This window comes from Pipistrellus hanaki (assembly GCF_964339955.1).
Source record: "Pipistrellus hanaki genome assembly, chromosome: 9".
Classification (NCBI taxonomy): Eukaryota; Metazoa; Chordata; class Mammalia; order Chiroptera; family Vespertilionidae; genus Pipistrellus; species Pipistrellus hanaki.
The window spans coordinates 48,322,366-48,341,438 of NC_140511.1; the positions used below are offsets into that span (position 1 = coordinate 48,322,366).

At 44.3% G+C, this 19,073-nt stretch overlaps 1 protein-coding gene across 1 annotated transcript in view; it reads left to right on the forward strand.

The window, feature by feature from the left end:
- The first annotated feature begins 2,269 nt into the window (after positions 1-2,269).
- Positions 2,270-19,073, forward strand: part of SWAP70 (switching B cell complex subunit SWAP70) — a 66,797-nt gene continuing 49,993 nt past the window's right edge. Inside the window, exon 1 of the mRNA XM_084893485.1 lies at positions 2,270-2,444. Within this exon, the coding sequence (XP_084749611.1) occupies positions 2,346-2,444 (99 nt within the window). The 5' untranslated portion in view covers positions 2,270-2,345. The remainder of the gene's footprint in view (positions 2,445-19,073) is intronic.

The following is a 19,073-nucleotide window of genomic DNA, read 5'->3' on the forward strand; positions in this document are numbered from 1 at the left end:
ATCCTGAGAGAGAAGGAGGCATGTCACCTAGTGGTGAAGCTGACCTCTCGGAATTAGGAGGGTTTCTTTATTTTGTCACTACCCTGGGAAAGCTGAGTTGATGCGAAGAAAATTAGAGGTTAAGTCGTGTGCTTTTGCTAACTAGCAGACTTGGGCTGGATTTGGGGAAGAAAAGTGATAGAGATTGCATTCTAGCAGGTCAAGCTTCTGCCCCTTCCCTTCAACTAGGCCATTCTCTCCCCTGCCTTCCTCCCAACTCCCCCCTCCCCCCCATCTTCCCTTTGGTCACAAGCTGATCGAAGCAGCCCCTTCCTTTCCTGCTCTTTTCAAACCCCTTTTCCTTGTGATGCTCTTTTCCGTTTTTATAACATACATATATATGTGTGCATTTAGGGACATAAAAGAGAAAAAACCCCACCTTTTTCTGAGAACTGTCTCCTTTTGCAAACTCGTGGTATTTGTTCTCTCCATAATGTTCACATTTGGTTTTGGATCAGAGAGGGGAGGCACTGTGCCTGGTGACCTAATCAGGCCAGAACCATCCAGCCATGGTTATCCCAGGGTGCAAGCACTTTAAGAACCTTCCCAGTACATCTGGTGCAACCGTGTCATTTAGCATGTGGCACATTTGAAGCACAAAGAGCTCAAGTTGCTATTGACACTCATTAGTAGTGGAACCCTTACAAGGAGGCCTCTCTTCCAGAGTTGGATAAGTCCTTTTATTTATTTATTTATTATTTTAAAAATATATTTTATTGATTTTTTACAGAGAGGAAGGGAGAGAGATAGAAACATCGATGAAAGAGAAACATCGACCAGCTGCCTCTTGCACACCCCCTACTGGGGATGGGCCCGCAACCCAGGTACATGCCCTTGACCGGAATCGAACCTGGGACCTTCCAGTCCGCAGATCGACGTTCTACCACTGAGCCAAACCGGATTCGGCTGGATAAATCCTTTTAGAAGGTCCCTCCATTTTGATGAACAGGATAGGCGGAGTGATTGGCTGGGGGCTTCCAGGTTTTTACACAAGGGCAGAAGCACCAGGAAGAGCCCCATAACCCAGGCCAAACCCTTCCTAAATTGTAAACTGACCCTCAGTGGGGGGAGGGGGGAGTTAAAGGAAAGGTTGCTGGCCCTAGCTGGTTTGGTTCAGTGGTTAGAGCCTAGGCCTGCGGAATGAAGGATCTCGGTTCCACTCCAGTTTGGGCACACACGGGAGGCGGAGTAAGTGTGCCTCTCTCACATTTACATTTCTCTCTCTCTCCCCGTCTCCGCCCCTCCCTCCCACTCTCTAAAAATCAATGGATCGGGTCAGGATTAGCAACAACAGCGACTCTAAAAACCCACTTTAAGCCTCATTTCTTGTCCCCAGATTCTGCTACATGGTAGGCATAAAAAAAACAACAAAAAAACAAACACAAAAAAACGTTTGTGAAATGAATGAACCAACTTCCCTCCTTAGCCCTTCCCGCGTCCCAACCCCCCTCATCCTCTCCTCTAGGGACTGCTCTAGCATGTGAGCTCCCACATCCGGCTTTTTGGCCTCTCATCTCCGCAGACAGTGACCCCGTGCCCGGATCAGGACCAGGGCCCGCCCCGCTTTTGGAGGGACAGTCCTGATTTAAAAAAAAAAAAAAAAAAAAAAAAAAAAAAATATATATATATATATATATATATATATATATATATATATATATATATATATATATATAATTGATTTTCCACAGGGAAGAAGGAAGAGGGATAGAGAGCTAGAAACGCTGATGAGAGAAAAACAACCTCGACCAGCTGCCTCCCGCACACGCCCCCCCCCCCCCCCCTGCCGGGGATGTGCCCGCAACCAAGGTACATGCCCTTGACCGGAATCAAACCTGGGACCCCTCAGTCCGCAGACCGGCGCTCTATATCCATTGAGCCAAACCGGGTTTCGGCGGGACAGTCCTGATGTTCAACAATTTTTCCCCGCGTCCCGCGGGGTGTTTTTTAAAAAAAGTCCCGATTTTTTTTTTTTTTTTTTTTTTAAATCGGGACGCGGGGAAAAATTGTTGCAAATCGAGACTGTCCGGCCCAAAGCGGGACGATCTGGTCACCTTGTCCCTGGGAAGGGCGCCCGAGCTCCCGGATGGCCCGGGCTGGCTCGGGGAACCCCAGGGGCTGCGGGGGGCTGTGCGGCGGGGCCGGAGGGCCAGCCCGCGGCCCCGGGAGGGCGGGCTTCGGGGCGGGTCCGGGTCCGGGGCGGGCCCCGCGGGGTCAGGTGACCGCGGCGGCGGCGGAGGCGGAGGGTGTGGGACGCGGGGAGGTGGCTGCACAGGCTGGGCTGTCCCGGGAGCTCGGCCGCGGCCATGGGGGGCCTGAAGGACGAGCTGCTCAAGACCATCTGGCACGCGTTCACCGCGCTGGACCTGGACCACAGCGGCAAGGTGTCCAAGTCGCAGCTCAAGGTGGGCGCCCCGCCGCACCCCGCCTGTGGAAGGGCTCCGTGGGGATGGCTCCGGGAGGGGCGGGCGGGCGGCTCCGCCTTGGTTCCCACTTGCCCGCGGGCAGGTGCGCGGCGCTAGTCCCCGCTGGGCTCCCGGGGGGCCGGGGGCGGGGGATCGGAGGTGGGCGGGGGGGGGATCTCGAAGCGGCGATCCCGCTGCTCTGGTGGCGCGGGAGGCCCCCCCCAAAGTTCCAGACTCGTAGAGGGCGTGGGAAGCCCCCGTGGTGGAGCTGCCCCGGACTTACCCCTGAGTCTGGGGTAAAGAGGTGGGGGCGCAGGGGCTTCACCGCGGGGCCGCCCCCCACCCGGCCGGCTGCACCCGGGGTAACGGGGCGCTTCAGAGAAGGCAGAAGTGCCCCCGATCCCGGTCTCCTCCCCCTCCTCCTCCTCCTCCTCCTCCTCCTCCTCCTCCTTTTCCTCCTTCTCCAACTCCAACAAAGGGGGCCTTTGGCGATGGGGGGCGCTGTGTGGTTTGCGGGGAAGGACCCCCGCCCAGCGCCCTGGGGTCTGGACCTGCTCGCGGGTGCGCGGTGTCCCCCAGGGACTTAGCCCCCGGGGCGGAGCGCCCCGCAGAGCCACTGCTCCTGCAGACCCGGCACCGTGACCGCCCAGTCTCCCCCCGTTCGGTGAGGGTGTAAGGTAGGAATAAAGGAATGCCTGTACACCGAGGAACCCCAAGCCGGGGAGGCGGCACCCAGCCAGGAGGGTTTGGCAGCGCCCTGAGGGTGTAAAGTATGGAAACAGACAAGGAGAGCCATTCACGGGCGTTTTCGGACACACACACGTTGGATCTGAAGGTCGGGTTTGCTTAGCCTCTTTCTGGAATTCATTTCTGAAGGTTGGGTGTTTTGCCCTGTGTGTTTGGTGCAGCCGTCAGGAGGTTCTGATGAGTAGTGGCTTTTGTGCCAGTAGGAGTTAGCATTCTCTCCGGGTTTCTTTTTGCATACACTTTTTTTTTTTTTTCCTTCTCATCTATAAAATCATACTCTGAAGGATCCTCGGAAGTCTGGGAGGGTTCGCAGAAATCATCCACCTAATCTTTATTTTACTTGCTTTCTTAGCACAGTAAAATGGACATTTTTGGTGCATGGTTCTGTGAGTTTTAACAGATTATTTGTTTAACCACCACCAAAATCAGATGTCCCATCAGACCTCTCGTCCCAAGACGCTCCTTGGGGCTGCCCCACATCCTCCACTGTGGGCAGCCAGTGATCGTTCTTCATGGCTGTGACTTTGTCTTTCCCACAGCGTCATAGAAATGGAGCTGTGCACATATGTAGTCTTTTGACACTGGCTTTTGCTTTTTACAAAATATTTTTATTGATTTTTAGAAAGGGAGCAAGGGAGTGGGAGAGAAACATTGATGTGAGAGCAGAACATCCATTGGCTGCCTCCTGCATCCTGGGCTTGAGTAGGCAACCCAGGATGTGCCCTGACCCAGAATGAACCAGTAATCTGGCAGTGCAGGGAGGACACTCAACCAACTGAGCCACACCGGCCAGATGGACACTGGCTCCTTTTTCTTAAAAAAACAAACAAAAAACACACCATTTTAAAAATTGATTCATAGAGCGAGGAAGGGAGAAGGAACAAGAGATAGAGACATTGATGAGAGAGAACCATTGATTGCCTGCCTCCCGCATGCCCCATACTGGGGACTGAAAGCCTGCAAGCTGGCCCTGTGCCCTGCCTGGGAATTGAACCATGACCTCCTGGTTCATAGGCTGACTCTCAACCGCTGAGCCACACTTGCTGGGCCCTTCCTTCTTTTAGATTATTTGAATATATTTTAATATTTCATCTTATTTTTTTATTTATTGATTTTAGAGAGAGACAGAGAGAAAGAGGAATATCATTTTTGTCATTCCACTTATTAATGCATTCTTTGGTTGATTCTTTTTTTTTTTTTTTTTCTGATCAAGCTTCAAATTTTATTTGTTGCAGCCACAATATATGTACACAGGTTGTAGGGGGAAGTTGCCGCGGAGACATTCCAGGGCGGGGAGGGTTGTGTATCAGCAGGATGTGCCTGCAGGGGAGGATACAGCAGTTATCACAACAGGTGTGTCTTGCTCTTTGGTTGATTCTTGTATGTGTCTTGGCGTATCCGGACAACCCTTAACCAGCTGAGACACCTGGCCAAGGTTTAGGATTCCATTTTAATACTGAATTGTTTACTATATTTATTTGTATAGTTTTTATTTTTTTAAAATATATTTTATTGATTTTTTACAGAGAGGAAGGGAGAGAGATAGAGAGCTAGAAACGTCAATGAGAGAGTAACATCGACCAGCTGCCTCTTGCACACCCTCCACCCGGGATGTGCCCGCAACCAAGGTACATGCCCTTGACCGGAATCGAACCGGGGACCTTTCAGTCCCCAGGCCGACGCTCTACCACTGAGCCAAACTGGTTTCGGATATTTGTATAGTTTTTAAAATAATTGTGCTAAGGATTATAATGTATGTACCTTACTTTTTACAGTCTGTTTAGAATTAATATTTTACCACTTTAAGAGGAAGGTAAAAACCTTATCCCCACATAGGCCGCTTTTACCTCCCTGCTTTATTTGTTGTTGTCATATTGATTAATTTTCACACATTGAAAACCCCTTCAAACAATGCTAAACATTTTCAACCATTGTTTTTATTTTAAAGATCTTTCAAGAGAAGAATAGCATTTTTCCTCCCAGACCCTCCCAGATTCCTTCTTAATTTTATAGATAAGATAGATGAAGCTTCTGAGATGTTTGGTGACCCGCCCAAAGTCATAGCTGTAAGTACAGTAGTAGCTAAATTTAGAACCAAGATTTTCAAACTCTTCTTCATTTTTTTCCTCTCCCAGTTGATTGCACAGGAGATATTTCCTGTTACTTTGTTAGGCTCCATAATTTATGTCCCGGTGGCTGCTGTTAGAAGTGTTCAGATTATTCTTGACGGCAGGATTGGCAGGAAGTAGTCAAATCCCCGTTCATAGTTTTCATCCACAAGATGCTGATAATGCAACTGTGCCATTGTATTTTTCCTCTTCCTGTCTACTTCACCGAGAGACTTTGGTATTGATCTAGTTCTGTTCATCTTGCCAATGTTCCTGGAACTGAAAATTGAAAAAGAACAACTTTTACTTATGTCCTTATTTGCTTTGACTGTGACGTTTGATGTTCCTCAGTGTATTGGCTAGGCCTAGGGTTTTTGCCTTAATTTGTTCGTTCATTCGTTTGTTCATACAACAACCTTTTGGGTGCTTACTGTGTGTAAGGAAACAGGATAATTTCATAAAACGATTAGTATTTGTGAGCTCTTCCTAGTCAGTATCTCCTGGGAGGAAATATAGTAGGGCCTCTCCCAACCCCCATCCGCGGTTCAACTTTTCACGGTTTCGCTTTCCATTGTTTCGGTTACCAGGAGTCAACCATTGTCCAAAAACAGTACATTAAAAATTCTAGAAATAAACAACTCACGTTTTAAGTTGCCCGCCATTCTCAGTAGTGTGATGAAATATGACTGATGTCATGTTCCAAACCCCATCCAACCCAGTTCCTCCCCACACCATCCATCCCAATCCTGCCCCGGACGTGAATCTTGTTTGTCCGGTATATTCACGCCGTATACCCTGTTAGTTCACTTAGGAGCCATCTTGATTATCAGATCAGTTATTGAGAGAGACAACATTCACAGAACTTTTATTACAGTATTGTTGAAATTGTTCTGTTTTATTATTAGTCATTATTAGTTGTTCTATCTTATTATTATATTTTATTATTAACATCTCTTACTGTGCCTAGTTTATAAATTAAACTTTATCATGGGTATGTTCGTATAGAGAAAAACATAGTGTACATAGAGTTTGGTATATTCATGGCTTCTGGCATCTACTGGGGGTTTTGGAACATATCTGCTAATTATAGGGACTATTGTAATTGTTTCATAAAATAGCAGACTGAAAATTACACATCCAAAATGTGTAATTACATATGCAGTTGAACATTTTGGAAAAACTATGGGCATTCTAAAATATTTTGACATTTGTCAATTTTTGACACAATGAATGGATACATTCACTAATTATTTAATGAACACTTAATGTGCTAGATACTGTGCCCAATGCTAATGGTAAAGGTGGAGGAAAAATAAACAAATATGAGTCTTTGCCTTCAAAGAGTTTAAATTTGGTAAGGAAATAAAGAAAATGATCAACGATTAGAGAAGGCGAGATATCTATAGATATAGATAGGTATATATCAGACAATTACTGTTTCTTTAAGAAATGTAAAGTCTGGTAATAGAGATAAGAAATACAGAAATATTGCCCTGATTTTTGTTGTTGTTGATATTGTTAATTCTCACCAGAGGATATTTTTCCATTGATTTTTTTTTTTTTAGAGTGAGTGGAAGGGAGAGAGAGGGTGAGGGTGAGTCAGAGAGAGAAACATTGATGTGAGAGAGACACTTCAATTGGTTTTCTCCTGCACGTACCCCATCCAGGGCCGGGAACCTGCAATTAATTTATGTGCCCTTGACTGAAATAAAACCTGAGACCCTCCAGTCCTCAGGTCAATACTCTATCCACTGAGCCAAATCAGCTAGGGCGAGACAGCTAAAGCTCCTGCCCTCGCTGGTTTTCTATATCATTTTTGTTTTTGAGGTCTTTGATGGCTGGATATTTAACTGGACATGATGGGAAGTGTGAGGCTGTTCAGGATCTGGTGGTTGAAGCTTGGAAAAAGGAGAGAAAAGATTCATCAATGTCCTTGGGCAATGGTTATAGTAGGTGGTGAGAGGAAGAGTAAAAGATAGGGGACCAGAACCAGAAATAAGAACACTTTATTATTATAATTACTAGAGGCCCGGTGCACAAATTCGTGCATGGATGGGGTCTGGCTGGCCTGCCTGGATGTGGGTACATTGGGCAGGGCTGGGAGAGGAGGGGCAATGGGCGGTTGGCTGACCAGCCCCGCCCCCGATCAGGGTGTTGGAGGCTGATTGGAGGTGGGGCCAGCTGAGGGGAGGGGTTGCGGGAGGTTGACTAGCCAACCCTGCTCCTGATCAGGGTATTGGGGGCCAATCAGGGAAGGGGGGTAGGGGGGGCCTGGGTTGACCTCGGGGAGGGCCATTTGGGGCCTGGATCAGGCTGTTTGGCTGCTGCAGTGTGAGTCATAGCCACTGGTTGTTCTAGTCATTCTGGTCGTTCCAAATTCTGGTTGCTGGACTTTTATATATATAGATTATATACATCTTTTTTGGAGATTGTAAAGTAATGAGATAGATTTTTCCTTGCCAAAGCTCATGAACTACAAATTTCTTCTCTAAAAGTGAAATTATGAGCCTGGCCGGTATTGCTCAGTTGGTTGAACCAGGAGGTCACGGTTCAATTCTGGATCAGGGCACATGCCTGGGTTGTTTTGGTGTTTGTGCTCTTCTGAGTGTGTCTGTGTGTGTGTGTGTGTGTGTGTAATGAGGATATGTGTGGATTCCATACTTTAGGAAACCTTACTAATATGCCATTTGAAATAGACATACTTTTAGGATCTGATATAAATTTGCGGAAGTCATAATGAAAATAGATATAGGGCATATTTAAAGTAGAGACAATAATTATTTTTCCCACTGATGGTTATAATAATCTTGAAATTATTTAGAATTTTAGTATCCTTGCTGAAGGATACTAAATCTCCAGTGTTATTCAGAAATACATGAATTCCAAGAACATAAAAAGATGAAGCCTATTTGTCATTTAAACATGTACATAAAAATAAACTTTCTGAATAATTTACATATCTACATGGTACAAAATTCATGAAGTTCAAAAGGACATTCACAAAAGTGAAAAGTTTCCTCCAACATCTGGCCCTACCAGTTCCCTGTCCTGGAGCTAACCATTATTACTAGTTTCTTATGTTCCTTCCAGAGATCAAAATGTACCTTAGCAATACTCTCGTTAGCGTACATGTTGTCTTCATCCTCTTAAGTATAGCAAATTCCAGTGATATTTTTGCAACTTCTATTATAGCTTCACTTTGCAATTGTGGTTGCAGGCTGAATTACATGTCAGTGCTGGAAATGTCTTGAAATAAGCTTATTGGCTCTGCACTTTATCCTGTTCTTTTTAGAAACCAGGGTTTTGTTTTGTTTTGCCCTTTTGAAGTAAAAGGGCCTATAACTAGTGAGGATCTAAATTAAAAAAAAGAAAAAAGATTTTTAGGAACAACATAGGTAGTTGGAATCTTACTCGTTTTTCAAAGAAAGATTTTCAACTAAATGGTTTTATTCTTTGCTTTGTAGATGCTTTATGTATCTTGTGAATAAAATGCCCTGTGTTCTGTTCTCATGTAGGCATTTAGCCTCACCATTTTTTTTTAACCTGGCTGGTTATAGAAGTAAATGAGCCAGGCCAGTGGTGAGTGGAAAGCACAAAGAGAGGCAGTAAAGGGCGTTTATTGTGTGCAGCACAATGTGAAAGATACGGTTGATTTTTGTGAACTTGGCACGCATAGAGTCCCTCCCTAATCTTTAGTGATTTTGTTTCTGTTAACCCCTGCTGTAAAAGTGTTTCTGTTGAGGAATGAAAAAAATCTAATTTTAAGATGTGAGGTTAGGGGGTAGGAGTCATGAGTGAGCCATTAAAAGTCTGTAAATATTATTTTATATTTCACCAAAACAAGACAGAAAAGGTAGCTCTCCAAATAAAGAGCATATAAAAGATATATTTTATTGATTAAAAAAAAATCTTTATTGTTCATATTATTACAGATGTTCCTCCCCCCCCCTCCATTACTCCCCTCCAACAGGTTCCCACCCCACCCTCTGCCCTTTCCTCACTCCCCATTGTCCTCATCCATAGGTGCACAGTTTATGTTCAGTCTCTTCCCACATCCCCCTCTCCCCCTTTCCCAGAGAATCATCAGTTCACTCCCTTTCCATACCTCTGATTCTATTATATTCAACAGTTAATATTGTTCATCAGATTTTTTAAAAAAAAATTTCCTTGGTTTTTAGATTCACTTGTTGATAGTTATGTATTTGTTGTTCATAATTTTTATCTTTATTTACTTTCTTTTCCAAAAGAACCCTCTTCAGCAATTCATATAATTCTGGTTTGGTGGAGTGAACTCCTTTAGCTTTTTTTTTATTGGTGAAGCTCTTTATCTGGCCTTCGATTCTGAGTGATAGCTTTGCTGGGTAGATTATCTTTGGCTGTAGGTTCTTACTATTCATCACCTTGAATATTTCTTGTCATTCCCGTCTGGCCTGCATGGTTTCTGTTGAGAAATCAGCTGACAATCGTATAGGTGCTCCTTTATAGGTAACTACCTGCTTTGCTCTTGCTGCTTTTAATATTCTCTCTTTGTCTTTTGCTCTTGAAATTTTAATTATGATTTGTCTTGGTGTGGTCTTCTTTGGATTCCTTTTGTTTGGAGTTCTGTGTGCTTCCTGGACTTGTAAGTCCAATTCTTTCCCCAGGTGGGGGAAGTTTTCTGTCACTATTTCTTTCAGTATGTTTTCAATATCTTGCTCTCTCTCATCTTCTGGGACCCCCATAATTCTGATGTTGGTTCTCTTGAAGTTGTCCCAGAGGTTTCTTACACTATCTTCAACTTTCTGGATTCTCTTGCCTTCTTGCTTCTGCAGAGGAGTGTCTTCTGGCTCTTTATGTTCCAAATCTTTGACTTGATATCTTCCATTCTGTTTTTAGGACTCTGTATATTATTTTTTATTTCAGACAATGTATTCTTTATTTCTTGTTGATCCCTTATTATTTCTAGTTGATCCCATAAGTCTCGTTTATTTTATCAGCCTTTTCTAGGAGATTCTTGAACAACCTTATAAGTGTGGTTTTGAACTCTATATCCAGTCACTTTTTGTCCTCCATTTCTTTCGTTTGTGATCTATTTCCTTGTCTTCGGCATTTTCACAGCTTGGATGGGTGCAGTTTCAGGGTGGAACCTATAGCCTTGGCTTCGTCAGCCATGCCCTATGCGGCTCCTGAGTCTCAGTATTCCTCAGGGTCCTTCAGTACTTGTTGCCAGCACCTCTGAGGGTGAGGTGCCCTCGAGTTTCGCTTGCTACCAACCAGTCTAGTCTCTTCTCCAATGAGCCTGGAATTGGCGTTCAGTTCAGTTGGAAGTGGGATTGGAAGTGGGTTTCAGAGCAGTCTGGAGCTTTTATCTCCTTCCCGTCAGGGCAATCCCGCAGCACAAACAACCGTCCCTTCTCTGTGCACAATGTGCGCACCTCCGGGGGCTCTGCTTTTCGCCACTCCCCTGGGATTCTGCCTCACAGCCCAGGCTCTCTCTGTATGAGCCTAAGTCTCCGGGGTCTGGCCTAGATCTGGGGTTCAGAGCAGTCGGAACTGGGACTCAGTACAGTCCGGAGCTTTTATCTCCTTCCTGCTGGGGAACGCCAGCCAGGCACTCAGCTTCCCTCCTCTCCGGCTCCATTTTCTCTTCATGCGCCGTGTGTCTCTGTACCTTAGGCGTTTACAGCTCCTCCGCGCTTTTTTCTGGCCTTCTCCTTGCTTCTCGTTGTAGAATTTCCAGTCAGTCAACTTTCCTGTAGTTCTGGGTAATGTCCATTTTACATTTTAGTTGTATTTTATTGAAATTGTTGTGTGCAGCTGCGGTTAGGTGTTTACCTTTGCAGCCATCTTGGATCCTCCCCCTGATTTTTTTTTTACAGAGATGAAGAGAGAGAGAGTTAGAAACATCAATCAGCTGCCTCCTGCATACCCCCTACTGGGAATGTGCCTGCAAGCAGGGTACATGCTCTTGACCGGAATCAAACCTGGGACCCTTCAGTCCCCAGGCCGATGCTTTATCCACTGAGCCAAACTGGCTAGGGCTTAACCACTTTTTAAATAGTAATAATGGATCCTGGGTTATTTCCTTTCTCCATTTCTGACTTGCTGGAAACTTTATGTGGGAGAGCTTGGAAGTTTTTTTAAAATACACGTAAACTTTGGCTTTAATCAAAGGTAATATGCAGCCGTGAGGCGCTTTCAGTAGTGTGCAGCCCTCTGTCTTTCTACTCTTAAGACTCAGAGCTTGTAACCTTTCTGATGCCCATTATGTGTTTCCTTTGGGGTCTCGCTGCAGCCCCAGAGGTGCAGAGTGGAAGCCGGAGATGAAAGAGGCTTTGTGTGACCTTTCGCACTCACTGTTCGCCCTCTGCACTGAGTGGTACTTCTCATTCCCGCTCACAGGAGGTTGTTCTAGTCCCCTCAGTGGAAGTCAGTACACGGGAACTCAGTGTACTCTCTTAGTGTGTCCCATTCCTTCCCACCACATAAGTCTAAGGTAGCCCCTTTGCCTCAGCTTTTTTCATCTTCACAGAAGCTTCATTTATAAATTTATTTTTCTGCTCTGCTTTATTCTTCTCATTCTACTTTCAGGATATATATATATATATATATATATATATATATATTCAGTATATATATATATATTCAGGATATACACACACACACACACACACACACATATTTATACACTCAAAATCTTTGTCTTCTTGAAAATGCAATCCTCAGCAATTGATTAATTGCAGAAAGGTATTTAGGAGTAAATCTACATTTACTTGAATTTCATACAAGGGGATCTTATAATTAGAGAGAAATTTCTGCAATATTAGAAGAACTAATTAAAAAATATGTATTTATGTATTGATTCAGAGAGAAAGGGAGAGGGAGAGAGAGACAGAAACATCAATAATGGGAGAGAATCGTTGATTAGCTGCCTCCTGCAGACCGATGTTCTATCCCTGAGTCAAGGGCAAAGAACTAATTTTAAAAAAATCTTAGGATTCTCTCTCTCTCTCTCTCTCTCTCTCTCTTTTTTTTTTTAAAGAATAGTTTATTGATTTTCAGAGAGAGAGGAAGGAACAGAGAAACATTGGTATGAAAGCACAGCATTGATCTGCTGCCGCATTGGGGATCAAGCCTGAAACCCGGGCATGTGCCCTGACCAGGAATCGAACAGGCAATCTTCTGGTGCACTGGCTAACACCCAGTCAACTGAACCACACTGGCCAGGGCCATCTTAGGACTCTTCTATGTCTTCCATACCTTTTGCTTCTGTAGGAGTGACTAGCTTTATGACTAGGTTGGATTGGGACCAGGAGAGTGGTATATGTGGGCATGGTGTCCCAGCCAGAGTGACACCAGTTAGTGGTTCTGCTCAGATGGACAACTGGCCCGCTGGGAGAAGCTATTAGTATTTCACTGGAAAACAGCTCTGGGGGGATGGAGCAGTCTTTGCCTTATGAGGCAGCACATCCCACCATTTCTTTCAGTTCTCAGGGTGATGGTATCTCAGCCAGATTGCTGTTGATTTGGAGTTGAGAGCAGGAGCTGGTGGCTTAACTCTCAGTGACCTTCCTCAGTGGTGATTGGAGGAAGTGCTGGTAGGCTATGGGACAGCAGACTGTTAGTAAATAGAACAGGACTGGAGTTCTGAGGTTCTGTACTTGGTGACTTTGGGATGTTTGCTTCTTGTGCTTTAAGATGGTCCGTTAAATGGGAATAAGACGACCTCTAACAGCATGCATGCGTGCACAGAGGCAGCTCCCAACCTGAACGTGTGACAACGGAACATTTGCTAGCCACCTATTTCCCACCAAACAACAATGTTAAAGAAAATTGATCTACAAAACATTTTATGAATTTGAAAGTTTTAATCTACTGAGCACCTTTTGTTAGGGACTCTGGGGAAGAAATAAATATACAGCATTGTTCCTTACCTCGAGGAGTGAATGGCTTAATAAAGAAGATAATGCATGAAATGACTCCAATAAGACAACATAGGAGCAAATTCTAAAGAGTGGAAAATGAGTGCTCCGCACCCTGCTGTCCAGTACATTAGCATTAGCCACATTTGTGTATTAAACATTGAAGAGTGGCTGGTCAGCTCTAGCTAGTTTGGCTCAGTGGATAGAGCGTTGGCCTGTGAACTGGAAGGTCCAGGGTTCAATTCCAGTGAAGGGTACATGCCCGGGTTGCAGGTTCAATCCCCAGTAGGAGGCATGCAGGAGGCAGCCGATCAGTGATTTTCTCTCATCAGTGATGTTTCTATCTCTCCCTCTCCCTTCCTCTCTGAAATTAAAAAAAAATAAAATAAAGAACAGTCATCTTTAAAAAATAGCAACAAAGAAAAGTGGCTCATCAGAATTGAGATGTGCTGTAAACATAACATATATACTGGATTTTAGAGACTTTCAGTACAAGGAAAGAATGTAAGGTGTCTTTCAGTAATTTTAAAATATTGATAACATGTTGAGTTATAATATTTTGGATATATTATTAAAATTAATTTTACTTGTTTCCTTTTACTTTTTAAAAATGTGGCTATTAAAATATTTTAATTTCAGCCCTAGCCGGTTTTGGATAGTGTTGGCCCATGGACTGAAGGGTCCTGGGTTCAATTCCGGTCAAGGGCACATACCTCAGGTAAAGGATCAATCCCCAACCCTGGTTGGGATGTGGGTGCCAATCCATGTATTTCTCTCTCTGTGTCTCTCCCACTCCCTTCTACTCAAAAAAAATCAATGTAAGAATATCCTTGGGTGAGGATTAACAAAAACAAACAAACAAAAAACAAACAAAAACTATATATATATATATATATATATATATATATATATATATATATATAATCTCCAGTGATCAGAAGGCTGTAATGACCAGAATAACTGGTTGCCATGACGCCCACTGCGGCCAGTGAATGGCCCAATTGGGGATGGGGCCGGTTGGCCAATCTCCCCTCAGATGGCCCCACCCCAGTTGCCCCCCTTAGGCACCAATAGGGGGCAGGCCGGCTGGCCAATCTCCTGCACCCCTCCCTCACACTCCACTCCAGATAAACTCCCACCCTGATTAGGGGCAGGGCTGGCCAGCCAACTGCCTGTGGCCCCTCCCCCTGGTTTGCTCCACCCCTGATCGCGCCCCCATCATCTCACAGCCCTTCCAGCTGAACCTGCCCCTGATCAGGGGCGGGGCTGGCCAGCCAACCTCCTGCAGCCCCTCCCCCGGCTCCTGGCCCCCTATCACCCCCCACCCAATTGGGAGCAGGGTCCACCCACCAATCACCTGTGGTCCCCTCCACCCCCCCAGCCCCCCGGCCCTGACTGGGCCCTGATCAGGGCAGGTTGGCCAGCCAACCTTCCACCGTCTCCTCCTCAGGACAGGCCTGGCCCTGATCCTTCCTGATCAGTGCCAGGCCGGCTGGACCCCACCCATGCACGAATTTGTGCACTGGGCCTCTAGTATATTCATAATGAAGCATAAATACCCACATAAACAGAATAAAAAACCTCATTTCTCATTTGGAAGACAGAGCATTGTCTTAAAAAAAAAAAGTATTTTTATTGGTTTCAGAGAGAAAGGGAGAGGGAGAGAGAGATAGAAACATCAATGATGAAAGAGAATCATCGATTGGCTGCCTCCTGCACACTCCCTACTGGAAATCAAGCCCTGACTGGGACTCGAACCATGACTTCTTGGTTCATAGGTTGATGCTCAACCTGTGAGCCACACCGGCCAGGCATGAAGATTTTTAAATGGGATGCATTTAGCTAACGCTATTGAACATCAGGTACCCTCTCATCAGGCTTGGTTTCGTATTGCACAGACGGATGAAATACAGACCTTTTCTGTAAGGACTTTTCAGGGTAGCAGGAGAGAGACACACAGACGGTTCTTACAAATGGTTTATCTTCTTTAAGACATTCGTTGTGCTGTAGTCCAGTGGGAGGCTGCAATCCAAGGAGTGTCTCAGACTGGGAGACTTGGTTGCCTAAAGAGTGGTTTCTTCAAGAAGCAAAGTGTAGTTCTTCATGGATGACTCAAGTGAGTTAACACCATCAACTTTATAGTCCTAGAATGAGCTCTTCAAATTTTATTTTATTTATTTATTTGAGCTCTTCAAATTTTATAATTTTATTGGTGCTTTCTACCTGGAATCCCAAGACGTATTTAAAATGTTCCATAACTATAAAAGCTTCACTTTGTTCTGATTATGAAGATAATACCTAGAATATTCAAGCAGCACATTAAAATATAGAGGCAAAGGTAAAAGCACTGGAAATTCCTTGATCAAAGGCAGATGCAATTAACTTTTCAGTGCATATCTTTCTAACATCTCTCTTCCTCTCCCCCTCTCTTTCTCCCTCTCTCTTTCTTTACCCATGGACACACATGCACATATACATGCATCTTTAGCCTTTTATATAAATGAGGTAATATTTCACATGCTTTGGTAACCTTTCTTTACCATCTTAACAATTTTTAACAACTGTAATTAAAGTTATTGGGGATAACGTTGGTTAAGAACATAAATTTCAAGTGTACAACTTTATAATATAATATCTATATTCTTCAATTATATAGTTGATTCCCTTTACCTTCTTTCTCCTCTCCTCACCTCTTTTCCCCTCTGGTAATCACCATTCTATTGTCTGTGTCCATGAATTTTTTTGTTTTGTTTGCACATTTGTCACCTTTTGTTTTATATCCCATATATTAGTGAAATCAAATGGTTCTTGTCTTTTTTCATCTGATTTATTTCACCTTGCATGATACTGTCAAGATCCATTCATGTTTTGCAAATGGTGATATTTCATCTTTTTTTTTTTTTTTTTAATCCTCACCCGAGGATATTTTTTCCATGAGTTTTAGAGATAGTGGAAGTGGTGGTGGTGGGAATGCGGAGAGAAACATCAATGTGAGAGAGACACATCTATTGGTTGCCTCCTGCACACGTCCTGACCAGGGCTGGGGATTGAACTTGCAACCGAGGTACATGCCCTTGACCAGGAATCGAACCTGTGACCCTTTGGTCCATAGGCTGATGCTCTAACCAATGAGAAACTGGCCAGAGTGCAATATTTCATCATTTAAAAAAAATATTTTTATTGATATCCGAGAGGAAGGGAGAGGGAGAGAGGGATAGAAACATCAATGAGAGAGAATCACTGGTTGGCTGCCTCCCACATGCCCCACACTGGGGATCGAGCTGCAACCTGGGCATGTGCCTTGACCAGGAATCCAACTGTGATCTCGTTCACAGGTCCATGCTCAACCACTGAGCCATGCTGCGTGGCTTTCATCTTTTTTACGGCCCACTAGGTTCCATTGTATATATGGACCACCTTTTCCTTATCCAGTCAAAGGAGACTCACGTTGTTTTTATGTCCTGGCTACTATGAATAAGGCCGCAGGGAACGTAGGGGTATATATATATCTTTACAAATACAAGTGTTTTCAAATTTTTGGGTAAATACCTAGAAGAGATTTCTGGGTCATATTGTAGCTCCATACTGATTTTCATTATGGCTACACCAGTTTACCTTCTCAACGGCAGTATACAAGTGTTCACTTTTTTTCATATCTTCTCCAGCACTTGCTATTTCTTGTCTTACTGATGAGAACCATTCTAACAGGTGTGGGGTGGAGTCACACTGTGGTTTTGTTTTGCATTTCTCTGGTAAGTAATAATGAAGTTGAGCCTCTTTTCATATGTCTGTTGGCCGTCTGCAGATCTTACTTGGAAAAGTGTTTATTCAGCTCCTCGGCTCATTTTAAAATTGAACTTTTTGTTGTTGTTGAGTTGTATGAGTTCTTTACATATTTTGGATATTAACCCCTTATTGGAGGTATTATTTGCAAAAATCCTCTCCCATTTGGTTGCTTGTCTTTTTGTGTAACCTGTTTTCTTAAACAGTGTATTAAGGTATCTTTCCATATCAATACACGTAGCTGCAGACACCGTTATTTTTAATGGCTCTAGACTAGTTCACTGTGTTGATGCATTGTGCTTTGTTTAACCATGTTCTTATCCACAAATATTTGAGATGTTTTGATGTTTCCAGCCAGGGATGCTGCTGACCATCCTATAACACACAGGACGCCTCCTCCTGCTCCCCAAACAAAGGATTATCTGGCCCAAAATGCCAGTAGTGTTGGAGAAAACCTGCTCTGTACTATCTCTGGTGTCAGGCTGTTGGCAAGCTTTACTCCCCTGTGTGTGCTCAGACACCAGGAGAAAAGTAATTGCTTTTCAAATTTGCATTATTTTGATTACTAGTGAGGGCAAGCATCCTTTCCTATCTTTATTAGTCATTAGCTCCTTTTGTGAATTTTCTATTTATGTCCGTTGTCCTTTTTTTTTTTTTTTTTAATTAGGTGTTTATCTTTTAATAATTTCCAAGGGTGATTTGAATATTGGAGCCACGCCGAAACCGGTTTGGCTCAATGAATAGAGCGTCGGCCTGCAGACTGAAAGGTCCCGGGTTCGATTCCAGTCAAGGGCATGTACCTTGGTTGCGGGCACATCCCCAGTGGGGGGTGTGCAAGAGGCAGCTGATCATTGATTCTCTCTCATCGATGTTTCTAACTCTCTATCCCTCTCTCTGTCTCTCTGTAAAAAATCAATAAAATATATGAATATTGGAGCTACTAGACTTTTGTTGGTTTATGGTATCTCTCTCTTTTGTGTGTGTGTGTGTGTGTGTGTGTGTGTGTGTGTGTTTGTGTCTTTTTAAAGGGAAGTTTACAATTTTTATATGGTCAAATTTGGCAGTATTTTCTGAAGAGGGTTACGTTAATGCGTTATCCAAAATAACTGAATAAAGGCAGTTCATTAAGAATGTAATCTAGTGGCATCGACTGTAATAGAGTGGCACACATTCTGTGGGCAACATCGCAACAGATGGTTTTGAGTTAGATTTTCTGCCTAACTCAAATCTGTCCGTAAGTATTATGCTCCTACCGAATTCTCCCTTAGCTCTATGCTGGCCCCTGTGAAGGGTACGGAAGCAAAATATTAGGCAGGGTTTCCTCCCTCACTGGGCTGTAGTTAGATGTTTGAGATATCGCTAGCACATGAAACAATTTATTTCAATGCTGAACAGGAATTCAGTGCACGGGGCGGGTGGTGGCAGGGCAGTGAAGGTTTCCTAGAGTTTATGAGGTTTCCCAGTCTTGCAGGATATGATGAGGCAGAAGGGAATGTTTCCAGCACAGCGCCTTGTTATGGGACAGGCACGTAGGAGTCCTGGGCTCTCCTCCCCACTTAGGCACTAATCAGTGTGTGACTCAGACCCCAGTCTTTTTATCTATGAAATACGGAGATAGCAGTAGGCTATTTCCTAACATTGTTGTCATTATTAAAGTACTAGAGGCCCGGTGCACAAAATTCGTGCACTCGGAAGGGGGGGTGTCCCTCAGCCCTGCCTGTGCCCTCTCACAGTCTGGGAGCCGGAGGGGGATGTCTGACTGACAGCTTAGGCCCATCCCCCCATGGACATTCTTAGGGCTGCCACAGAGGTAGGAGAGGTTCCTGCCACCGATGCTGCTGAGCTTGCCAGCCATGAGCCTGGCTTTTGGTTGAGTGGCATTTCCCCTTTGGGAGCAGCTCCTGCATTGAGAGTGGTCAGTGCATGACATAGCGACTGGTTGTTCCGCCGTTCAGTTGATTTGCATACTAGCCTTTCATTACATAGGATTATGGTCTTACTGTGTACTAAGAATTTTTGGAATTAATTTGTTTGACATTTATGGAAAGCCCTCTGCGCTCTGGATAGCATGTTAGGTGCTATGGGAATGC